Here is a 12,636-nt window from a genome sequence, read left to right on the forward strand (position 1 = left end):
GTCTACTGTGTCCGACAGCAAGAAATTGTTCAGACAAACTGTTGATTGGATTGAAAAAGTTTCAGTCATTCTTCAATCAATCAATCAATCAATCAAAAACACTTTATTAATCCACATGGAAAGTTGTGCAAGTTGGATACATCTTGGGCACAAACGTTGTCTACTGTATCCGACAGCAAGAAATTGTTCAGACAAACTGTTGATTGGATTGAAAAAGTTTCAGTCATTTTCACGAGTTGATTGATTGATTGACTGATATGGACACTTATACAGCACCTATCCTCGGTGGGAGACCAAGATCTAAGCGCTTTACAAACACGGGGTCATTTACACAACAGGCTCCCTACCTGGGTAGAGCCGACTGACGGCTGCCATTTGGCGCTCATCATTAGTTTCCAGTGTCCAGTGTCTGGTTTCCGATGGTCAGATGAATCCCTGTCTGCCTGTCGGCCTTTGTTTCTGCACCTGACTTCTCTGTTCTTGATTAACTCTTTTAGCTGTAGCGTTGTCTCTTTCTTTGGTTCACTCTTGTTTGCACACCTGTGTATATGTGTACATTTCCCCGTCTCTTGTAGAGTGATGGGACAGTGGTTTTCCCCTTCTGTTCTGTGGCCTGTAGCTGTTCACAGCCTCTCAGGGCCTGACCAGTGAGTGCCTTGGGTCGATGTGTAGCTCAGGGTGTCTGCCTTTTTCTCTTTTTATCAGTATTCTTCAAAGGATTTTGGTATGGACTGTGACCTGTGTACATGTGTTATGTTTCACAGTGACCTTGCTGTGAAGCTGGTATCATATTGCTGTATTCTCAAGAGATGCCAACTGTTAAGATTTCGCCATATTTTGTTAACGCTCGATTGCAGTTTGTTCCAATGTTACGCCAGTGTCATAATTGTTCCGACGAGTTCATTTTCGACTACATAGCATGGTCATATGCTTTCTTGTCATACCATTACCCAGACACTCTAGACCTAGACCCGGTGGATTAAGCTATGGAACGCAAGGAAGGAACAAGAGGCCGGAAACAGAGAAAACGGTCAGCCGTGGATTCCGACTGTGAGAAACAAGATGAACAAAGACCAGGGAAGCGACACAGTGCCACAGATGTGTCAGCTGTGAAGAAACAGCAGCGGGGAGAGAAGTTTTGCCAAACGTACACTGAAAAATATACGTACATCGTGCTGTCCATTTCGGGGAACTCGCATGCTTTTTGTGCTGTGTGGACGTTTGCTGATGTGGCTCGGGAGTCGTAGTGTTCCTGCCAGATTCAAAATGTTCCAGACGGGCGCAGTAGCCGAGTGGTTAAAGCATTGGACTGTCAATCTGAGGGTCCCGGGTTCGAATCACGGTGACGGCGTCTGGTGGGTGAAGGGTGGAGATTTTTACGATCTCCCAGGTCAACACATGTGCAGACCTGCTAGTGCCTGAACCCCCTTCGTGTGTATATGCAAGCAGAAGATCAAAAACGCACGTTAAAGATCCTGTAATCCATGTCAGCATTCGGTGGGTTATGGAAACAAGAACATACCCAGCATGCACACCCCCGAAAACAGAGTATGGCTGCCTGCAGGGCGGGGTAAAAACGGTCATACACGTAAAAGCCCACTCGTGTGCATACGAGTGAACGTGGGAGTTGCAGCCATGAACGCAGAAGAAGAAGAAGAAGAAGACAAAATGTTCCTACCAAATTTCCTGATTGTTCCTACTAACACTAGACAGGAGTTGGCATCTTTTGTATTTGTATTTCTTTTTATCACAACAGATTTCTCTGTGTGAAATTCGGGCTGCTCTCCCCAGGGAGAGCGCGTCGCTACACTACAGCGCCACCCATTTTTTTGTATTTTTTCCTGTGTGCAGTTTTATTTGTTTTTCCTATCGATGTGGATTTTTCTACAGAATTTTGCCAGGAACAACCCTTTTGTTGCCGTGGGTTCTTTTACGTGCGCTAAGTGCATGCTGCACACGGGACCTCGGTTTATCGTCTCATCCGAATGACTAGCGTCCAGACCACCACTCAAGGTCTAGTGGAGGGGGAGAAAATATCGGCGGCTGAGCCGTGATTCGAACCAGCACACTCAGATTCTCTCGCTTCCTAGGTGGACGCGTTACCTCTAGGCCATCACTCCACATGTATTCTCATTCTCCATAGCTGGTGTTGTCCTGCCGTGTACATACAGGGCCACAATGTTAGAGTGATGCACAGGACTGGGTGGGCGTGTCTTTGGACAGCGACAATGACAGGACAAAGGCGAAACAAGACAAGGCATGTTCATTTCAGGAAATCCTTTGAGAGTACACGAAAGAAACTGATACAAAATACGTAACGCGATTGGCAGTGTGCTCACAATCAGTTACAATGACCATGCCAGTTGTTCGGGTGAGAGACTGATTTGGATGGAACGTGTAAAAGATTTAGTGTTCTGCATTGAACGCGTTCCAGATGGTATGTGCAGTATTGTGCATTCAAATAATGTGCCCAGGGTGTACTTCTAATGATGTGCAGAGGTGTGTAAACGCCTGTACTGGGGTGTTTCGTTGCCACCTTTATCTGATGTTTGTGCGTTGTTGTATCCATGTATTACCAGTCTGTAACAAGAGCTTAAAACACTTGTGGGATGTATTACCAATCTGTAACAAGAGCTTAAAACACTTGTGGGATGTATTACCAGTCTGTAACAAGAGCTTAACTCACTCCATGCCAAGAGTTTTTGCCCTTGCCAATCCCTGAAAACCCAGGGTTTGTATAGGATGGGGAAAAAATTGTAAAAAAAAAACAAATAAACACCCAGACAATTGATATTTAGTATATGTATGCAAGGAATGTTGTTCCATATGTGTGCTAAAAATCAAAGTATTTACTCACCATCTTGATGTTGATCGCGGTATCCATATTTTGTGTATTTTTTAGCCTTTTTGCACCTATCAGAAAGGTACACCAACATGTTCCACATCACATTCTAACACTTTGAGGAACTGAAGACCTAGTGCATGCAATGAAGTATGAACAGGTGGTGACGAAAGTTGAAATTCACACATACAAAAAAAAAAAATTGTCTCTACATAATGAAAATCAAGAACAAAGAAAAAAACTCAACCGGCTGGGTGTTGACTGGCCAGTCAGCTGACAAACCTGGTATGCCAGTGAAGGGATGTGCAAGAGGGAAAAAGGAAAAATTGTCAGTCCAATCACTGGTGAAAACACTTGCAAAATCGTCCGTTTCCTCAGTGGTTTCGTCGTCTGTGTCTGTCTCATCTGCTGGCACATATTCCTCACTTTCCTCTCCATTGTAAACACTCTCTTCAGCGGCCGAATCTATTTCTAGTTCATCGGGATCTGGTTCAAATTCACTGTCCGAAGAATCAACATGATCTCCTTCGACATCAGAGCCTTCAGTTTGGATCATTTCCAAAGCATCTTCGACGCTGAGTAACATTTCACCTCTCCGACCGTGTCGAACACTTCGCCGTGACGCCATCTTGTCAAACAACTTACAAAGCTGACAGGGGGCACGCTTTGTTATCAACTGCGGTTGAGCTTCTCGCGACACACACGCAGCGTGTGTGAATGATAAGCTGACCAGAGGTGACGTAAGATATCACATCTGCTTTTGATTTTCGCATCCGACGCGTCACTCCGACAGCACAACTTTTTAAAATCCAAGTCCGCATATGCGGACATTGGCATCCAACGCTTTCTCCGACGATGTCCGCATATGCGGACAATGGCAGCGAGTGAGTTAAAACATTTGTGGGATGTATTACCAATCTGTAACAAGAGCTTAAAACACTTGTGCGATGTATTACCAATCTGTAACAAGAGCTTGAAACACTTGTGAGTCTTGTTACCATTCTGTAACAAGAGCTTGAAACACTTGTGAGTCTTGTTACCATTCTGTAACAAGAGCTTGAAACACTTGTGAGTCTTGTTACCATTCTGTAACAAGAGCTTGAAACACTTGTGGGATGTATTACCAATCTGTAACAAGAGCTTGAAAAACTTGCAAGATGTATTACCAATCTGTAACAAGAGCTTGAAACACTTGTGATATGTATTACCAATCTGTAACAAGAGCTTGAAACCCTTGTGGGATGTATTACCAATCTGTAACAAGAGCTTGAAACACTTGTGATATGTATTACCAATCTGTAACAAGAGCTTGAAACACTTGTGGGATGTATTACCAATCTGTAACAAGAGCTTAAAACACTTGTGGGGTGTATTACCAATCTGTAACAAGAGCTTAAAACACTTGTGGGATGTATTACCAGTCTGTAACAAGAGCTTAAAACACTTGTGGGATGTATTACCAATCTGTAACAAGAGCTTAAAACACTTGTGGGATGTATTACCAGTCTGTAACAAGAGCTTAAAACACTTGCGGGATGTATTACCAGTCTGTAACAAGAGCTTAAAACACTTGTGGGATGTATTACCAATCTGTAACAAGAGCTTAAAACACTTGTGCGATGTATTACCAATCTGTAACAAGAGCTTGAAACACTTGTGAGTCTTGTTACCATTCTGTAACAAGAGCTTGAAACACTTGCAAGATGTATTACCAATCTGTAACAAGAGCTTGAAACACTTGCGACGTATCTATGTAATTTGGACATCGTCTCATCTTGCTTCGATTTATTGTCTTGACTGTCATGTAAACTGTGTGTGCGCAAGTGTGCATTTTTGTCTTGTGTATGTGGTAACACTGTGTGTGTGTGTGTGTGTGTTGCTGGGTCATGTGCATCTCTGTATATGTGAACTAATCTTGCACACTGCACTGTCACTTTACAAAGGGACGATTTCTGATACCGCATAGCAAACTGGCATACAGTTATGAGTGATTATGGTTATTGACAACCAGTACAGAATGGTAGCAACAATAAGACGTGAAAATAAACGATTCCATTGCAGGCAGATCCCTTTGTTGTTAATTTTTGTAACCAATTCTTAGCACTCTGGGCCTCCGTGGTAAGGAGGTAGAGAGCATTATAAATACTTATTATTATCGTTATTATCCTTATCAGTATCATTATTGTTATTATTTTTATTATGATATGACACATTCCATTGTTAATTTTTTGTAACCATACATTTTTTTTTTTTTTTTGGGGGGGGTGGGGGGGGGGGCCTAATCCTGCTTCCCCCGTCCCGCCTCTCACACACACCCTTCCAATATTTTTTTTTTTCTTTCTCCAATCACTGACACTCACCCTCGCCATTTTAGATTTTGTACTCATCTTTTCCACATTCTGTTCTCCGTTTTAGATTTTGTACTCATCTTTTCCACATTCTGTTCTCTTTCTCTCTCTCTCTCTCTCTCTCTCTCTGTCTGTCTGTCTGTCTGTCTGTCTGTCTCTCTCTTCCTTTCTTGGTCCCCTCCCCCTTGCCACCCCCCACCCCCCACCCCCCCACCTCAACCACCCCCCTTTTCATTTGAATATACAGAAGTGTCGATTTCTAATTAATACTAACAATCATCATTATGATAGGAATGATAATAATCCAAATAATAATAATAATATCATTTTATTTTCAGTCTAATATCATCATCTTAGATGAACAGACTGAAAATAAATAAATGAAACGTAACCATTGCTTTTCCCCTATTGATGTTAATTGTTAGTGCTCTAAGCCCATGTGATAAGAAGGTAGAGAGCATTATAGATACCCGGTACTTGTTATTATTATCATTATTATTACTATTAACCCTTTGAGCCCTGACCACCGCTTTACCGGTGGTAGTGAAAAATGACATAATGCCTGGCCACTGGTTGAGCGGTGCGTAAACACTTGTGTTGTGTGTTGCTATTGGTTGACATATATTGAAGAGCCAGTCACAAAAACCGTAATATTCTGACGTCAGCGAACGTAGTACCAACATGACCACGCCTTTTCACTGTGTTTTGTGCATGTGCTTTGGATAAAAAAGATCAATTTCAATATAAGTCAACCAACAGCAAAGCAAGACACAAGTGTTTACGCACCGCTCAACCGGTGGCTAGGCATTATGTCATTTTTCTCTACCACCGGTAAAGCGGTGGTCAGGGCACTCTTTTTATATCTGCCGTGACACATTAAATACCAATTATTTGCAAATTTTGGCTCAGGAGTTCAGGCAGAAGGGTTAAAATTGCTCAGGAACTCAGGGCTCAAAGGGTTAATACACATTGTCATTCAGTTGTTGTTGATTTTTTTTTTGTCACCATTGTATTTTCCCATACTGATGATTATTAACATTATCAACACAAGGTGATGTGAATGTCTCTCTTCAGCCTAACAGGTAGCTAGTTGTTGAGATGGCAAAAAAGTGTGAATATGTGTCATGATGGTTCAGCAGTTTGCAGTCTATATTAAGAAGTGTGAGTCTGCGTACACATCTCTTGGTGGTGTTTGGATGACTTGTTTTGTCTTGTTTTGTTTTGTTTTGTTTTGTTTTGTTCTTCTCGCTTGGTATTTTTTATAAGTCTTTGGAGTTTCATTATAACCATTTATAGTTTTTTCTATGTTTCCCCTGGAAATTTGTAGTCAAACGTGTAAATGATTTTCTACATCTGTGGTTTTTTTGGACAGCATCAGCATTTGTGTTTCGGGACAGCATCAACATTAGGGCCATTAAAAACCACCACCACCACCACTACCACAGTGATAGTTCAGTGCATCTGTACTTTCTTTGAAAACGACCGTGTCTTGCGCCATTCATAAGACTGCATTGTGTACCATTTCTCATCTTTCAGAATTTGGACAGCTTTAACAGATTTATTGACTTGTTTATTTGTATATTTGTGTGCGTTGTTTAATAAGGCAGGTAGTGGAGACAGGGATAATGTGTGTGGTGTGTTGTGTATGTGTGTGTTGTGTTATAAGGCAGGTAGGGGAGACAGAGATAATGTGTGTGGTGTGGTGTGTGTTTATATGTGTGTTATTTAATAAGGAAGGTAGGGGGGACAGAGATAATGTGTGTGTGGTGTGTGTTTATGTGTGTGTTGTGTTATAAGGCAGGTAGGGGAGACAGGGATAATGTGTGTGTGGTGTGTGTTTATGTGTGTGTTGTGTTATAAGGCAGGTAGTGGAGACAGGGATAATGTGTGCATGGTGTGTGTTTATGTGTGTGTTGTGTTATAAGGCAGGTAGGGGAGACATGGATAATGTGTGTGTGGGGTGTGTTTATGTGTGTGTTGTGTTATAAGGCAGGTAGGGGAGACAGGGATAATGTGTGTGTGGGGTGTGTTTATGTGTGTGTTGTGTTATAAGGCAGGTAGTGATGACAGGGATAATGTGTGTGTGGTGTGTGTTTATGTGTGTGTTGTGTTATAAGGCAGGTATGGGAGACAGGGATAATGTGTGTGTGGTGTGTGTTTATGTGTGTGTTGTGTTATAAGGCAGGTAGTGGAGACAGGGATAATGTGTATGGTGTGTGTTTATGTGTGTGTTGTGTTATAAGGCAGGTAGGGGAGACATGGATAATGTGTGTGTGGTGTGTGTTTATGTGTGTGTTGTGTTATAAGGCAGGTATGGGAGACAGGGATAATGTGTGTGTGGTGTGTGTTTATGTGTGTGTTGTGTTATAAGGCAGGTAGGGGAGACATGGATAATGTGTGTGTGGTGTGTGTTTATGTGTGTGTTGTGTTATAAGGCAGGTAGGGGAGACAGGGATAATGTGTGTGTGGTGTGGTGTGTGTTTATGTGTGTGTTGTGTTATAAGGCAGGTAGGGGAGACAGGGATAATGTGTGTGTGGTGTGTGTTTATGTGTGTGTTGTGTTATAAGGCAGGTAGGGGAGACAGGGATAATGTGTGTGTGGTGTGTGTTTATGTGTGTGTTGTGTTATAAGGCAGGTAGTGGAGACAGGGATAATGTGTGTGGTGTGTGTTTATGTGTGTGTTGTGTTATAAGGCAGGTAGGGGAGACAGGGATAATGTGTGTGTGGTGTGTGTGTGTTGTGTAATAAGGCGTGTAATGTGTACGTGGTGTGTGGTGTATGTTTCAGACCCACACTGCCTGTCTACCCTCCAGCCTTACCCCCACAGGTATGCTACCTCATTTTCCTCCCTCCTACCTTCCTCTCTCCCTCTCTTTTGTTGTTTTGTTGTTGTTTTTCCCTTGGTGTGTGTGTGTGTGTGTGTTAGTGTGTGTGTGTGTGCGTGTGTGTGTTACTCACTTCCGTTCCGTACAGATGTGAGCGATGTTGTGTCTCTCAGTTTGACGCTGTGTTATACTCGTGCATTATACATGTATTAAGTATTCAGTATAACTACATTTATATGCGTACATGTTTGTGTGTCTCTTAGAACAACGGCAGATGTATAGGTCGGCCAAAGTGCTAATATCTTCACCGTTGGAAAATAAAGATTCATTCATTCATTCATTCTCTCTCTGTGTCTCTCTCTCTCTCTCAGTAAGGGGCTTTGGCCTTTATCTGAATAAAAAAATCGTTATCGTTATCGTTATCGTTATCTCTCTCTCTCTCTTTCTCTGACAGTCAAAGAGAGGTTAAGTGCGCATGCATGTGTGTGATGGAGGGGAGAGGAGGGAGAGAGAGATAATGTGTGTGTGTGTGTGTGTGTTGAAAAAAAAAATTAAAAAGAGTAAAGGCAATCATACCCTTGAACTGATGCTGTCAACAAACTGGTTGTTGCCTTCATCCTGTCTCGCTTAGACTGTTGCAGTTCTCTCTTGGCTGGCCTTTTGTATGACAAACTAGTTATACAAGCTTTAAAAAAAAAATTCAGAATAGTACAGCTCGACTCGTCCTCAAAAAGTCAAGGAGCAAGAGTGCTACAGCTTTCCTCCAGACACTTCACTGGCTACCTGTTCAAGCCAGAATTGAATACAAAGTTTGCCACTCTCTGTCTTCGGTGCCTCGGTTGTGGCGTAATGCCCTCATATCTGTCTGAACGTTTCAATCCATGCTTGCCCAACAGAACATTAAGATATTCTAGGCTCGTCCCAGCTAACTGTTCCCCCAGTACCTCCTAAACTCCCGTGGAAAGAAGTCATTCTCTGTCTTTGGTCCAACAACCTGGAACTTGATAATAATGATAATAATAAGTATTTATATAGTGCTGAATCTTGTGCGGAGACAAATCAAAGCACTTCCACACCAGTCGGAAAGTAATGGATTTGTAAAGCACTTAAGAGTTTGCTTCAGCTTGTATTATAGGCGATATAAGAATGAATTATTACTGTCATTATTAGTATGACCTGCTGATGGCTGTGTGTCCCAGCTGGCCGCCCAGGGCGACGCGGACAGGGTGAACCCTGAAGCTGCGTCCCGCATTGCCGACGCCCTGATGGATGAGGACACTGGCCCTGACCTTGACAGCCTCATCGACCGCATGCTGACCTTGACCCCCAGGTGCTCCTCGCCCTCGGAAATGGAGCGGCAGCTGGAGTGGTTGAGGCGGGGCAGAGGCGACGAAGGGGAGGGAGTTCATGACGGTGAGGAGGACGTGCCTCCAGAGTTACCTCCCAAGCAGAGGCATGTGAACTTGGACCCGAGCGGTGATTTTCTGTCCCCTCTGGAGACAAACGGTGCTGTGTCGTTGACTGCAGAGGACAATGCCCCCCCGCCTAAAGTGCCCCCCAGGAGGAGGTTGAACAAGGAGAGAGACTCGGAGAATGTAAGCTTACTGGACTGTTGGACTCGGCGCATGTCTGACTGTGTGTCTGGGTCGCCTGGGCTGGTTTTGTTGAGGGGTGTCTGCTGGTGTTGTCTTTGATTTGATCATCATTTGTCGGCAATTTGTGTGTGTGTGTTTGTTGTGGTTTTCTGTTGCTGTTGTTTTTTGTATTTTTTTGGTATTTTGTATTCCTTTTTATCACAGCAGATTTCTCTGTGTGAAATTCGGGCTGCTCTCCCCAGGGAGAGTGCGTCGCTACACTACAGCGCCACCCATTTTTTTGTATTTTTTCCTGCGTGCAGTTTGATTTGTTTTTCCTGTCGAAGTGGATTTTTCTACAGAATTTTGCCAGGAACAACCCTTTTGTTGCCGTGGGTTTTTTTACGTGCGCTAAGTGCATGCTGCACACGGGACCTCGGTTTATCGTCTCATCCGAATGACTAGCGTCCAGACCACCACTCAAGGTCTAGTGGAGGGGGGAGAAAATATCGGCATCTGAGCCATGATTCGAACCATCGCCCTCAGATTCTCTCGCTTCCTAGGCAGACATGTTACCTCTAGGCCATCACTCCACTGTTGTGTTGTGTGGTGTTTGTGTGGGGTGATGTAGTGTGGTGTGTGTGTGTGGGCGTGTGTGTGTGTGTGACTGAGTGTGCATGAGTGTACACACCGGTGAACATGAATGAATGTGTGTGCATAAAGATGTGCATATATTTGATTTATGTGTGTATGTATGCATGCATGTGTGTGCCTCATGTGTGTGATTGTGTGTGTGTGTGGGGGGGGGAGGGTGCAGTCGGGTAACACTACACTGACTAGTACAGAAAACATGATGTGACGTAAAGTGTCTGTCTGCAGCCCCATACACGTCCTGTCAGCAACGGTCTGCCGCCCACCCCCAAAGTCCATGTGAGTCTTCTGTCTGACTCACCTTTCTCGTTTTTGAATATCCATGTCCGTGTGAGTCCCTCTGTCTGTCCAATCTTAATGTATTTTTAGTATCCACATTCATGTAAGTCTCTGTGTCTTATGTTTCTGTTTTTGAATGTCCATGTCTATGTGAGTCTCTGTCTTATCTGTCTGTTTTTGAATGTCCATGTCTCATGTGTCTGTGTCTGACTTACCTTTCTGTTTTTGAATATCCATGTCTCATGTGTGTCTGTCTGACTTACCTTTCTGTTTTTGAATATCCGTGTCTGTGTGAGTCTCTGTCTTATCTGTCTGTTTTTGAATATCCATGTCTCATGTGTGTCTGACTTACCTTTCTGTTTTTGAATATCCATGTCTATGTGAGTCTGACTTACCTTTCTGTTTTTGAATATCCATGTCTATGTGAGTCTCTGTCTTATCTGTCTGTTTTTAAATATCCATGTCTCATGTGTGTCTGTCTGACTTACCTTTCTGTTTTTGAATATCCATGTCTCATGTGTGTCTGACTTACCTTTCTGTTTTTGAATATCCATGTCTATGTGAGTCTCTGTCTTATCTGTCTGTTTTTAAATATCCATGTCTCATGTGTGTCTGTCTGACTTACCTTTCTGTCTTTGAATATCCATGTCTATGTGAGTCTCTGTCTTATCTGTCTGTTTTTGAATATCCATGTCTCATGTGTGTCTGACTTACCTTTCTGTTTTTGAATATCCATGTCTATGTGAGTCTCTGTCTTATCTGTCTGTTTTTAAATATCCATGTCTCATGTGTGTCTGTCTGACTTACCTTTCTGTCTTTGAACATCCATGTCTGTGTGAGTCTCTGTCTTATCTGTCTGTTTTTAAATATCCATGTCTCATGTGTGTCTGTCTGACTTACCTTTCTGTCTTTGAACATCCATGTCTGTGTGAGTCCCTCTGTCTGTCTAACCTTTATGTATTTTAGTTTTATCCTGAGAATGTTTGTGTCTTGTCTTTGTCTTATTCTGAAAGGCTATGGTTGTGTGATTTTCTTTTGTCTTTGTTTTTGTTTTTTCTTTTACTTGATACTGGTGTTCAGTGAGTTTCTTTACTCTTTCTCTTTCTCTGTCTCTGTCTGTCTGTCTCTGTCTCTCTCTCTCTCTCTCTCTCTCTCTCTCTGTCTCTCTCTCTCTCTCTCTCTCTCTCTCACCTAAGTGCATTTGAGTACCTTTCTATGTTTTCTTTGCTTCCTAAAGCAATCTGGAAATCACTTTTTTTTTAAATGTCTTTCTCTTATTCAAAAATATATATGTGGAAATTCATGTCTGTCATGTTTTTCTCTCTGCCATATCTTTCTCTGATCATCATGATAAAGCCAGTGGAAAAATCAGATCTATCTTTCTGGCTTTTTTCTGACCATTGAATTCTTTGGAAATTCATTTCTGTCATGCCCTGTTAATTTTTTTTTTTTTTTTTAAGAAAAAACGATCCAGGGTCTTGTCATTTTTGACTCACTTGTGTAAACAAAGTGAGTCTATGTTTTAACCCGGTGTTCAGTTGTCTGTGTGTGTGTGTGTGTCCGTGGTAAACTTTAACATTGACATTTTCTCTGCAAATACTTTGTCAGTTGACACCAAATTTGGCATAAAAATAGGCAAAATTCAGTTCTTTCCAGTCATCTTGTTTAAAACAATATTGCACCTCTGGGATGGGCACAAAAAAATTTAAAAAAGAAGCCTAATTATATGCAAACTGCATTTACAGTTATATTTTTTGTATTGTCTAAACTTGGCACTTTGACCTCTTATTCTGACACAACAACAAGAGCAGTCATTATTATCATTTTTTGATCAAACAGGAACTTCTTTTGCTAAGCATGGAATTTTTATTTTGCAAACGTTTTGGTGCAGATAGTAAAAAAGGGAAATTACTCTGTAATTAATGCTAGGGGACTTAATTTATCACAAGTGAGTCTTGAAGGCCTTGCCTCTCTTGTTCTGTTTCAGCATTCCTCTTTTTCTCTTGAAGTTGAAGTCAGCGGGAAGTGCTGTGCGTGCTTTCTCCTTTCTCTCAGTTAACTTGTGTGAAGCACTGTCAGAGCCTGGCATGCTGTACTCGGGGTGACCGGACATGTT

General features: G+C 42.3%; 1 protein-coding gene across 3 annotated transcripts in view; it reads left to right on the forward strand.

Moving 5' to 3' along the window:
* The window catches only part of LOC143295841 (mitogen-activated protein kinase kinase kinase kinase 5-like), a 75,142-nt gene that overhangs the window by 39,318 nt on the left and 23,188 nt on the right, over window positions 1-12,636 (forward strand). For all 3 annotated transcript variants that reach the window (XM_076607487.1, XM_076607488.1, XM_076607489.1), the window contains 3 exons: window positions 7,979-8,018; window positions 9,216-9,611; window positions 10,470-10,520. In XM_076607487.1, coding sequence (XP_076463602.1) covers window positions 7,979-8,018; window positions 9,216-9,611; window positions 10,470-10,520 — 487 coding nt within the window. The remainder of the gene's footprint in view (window positions 1-7,978; window positions 8,019-9,215; window positions 9,612-10,469; window positions 10,521-12,636) is intronic.

Source organism: Babylonia areolata, chromosome 21 (genome assembly GCF_041734735.1).
Source record: "Babylonia areolata isolate BAREFJ2019XMU chromosome 21, ASM4173473v1, whole genome shotgun sequence".
In the NCBI taxonomy this organism is placed as follows: domain Eukaryota; kingdom Metazoa; phylum Mollusca; class Gastropoda; order Neogastropoda; family Buccinidae; genus Babylonia; species Babylonia areolata.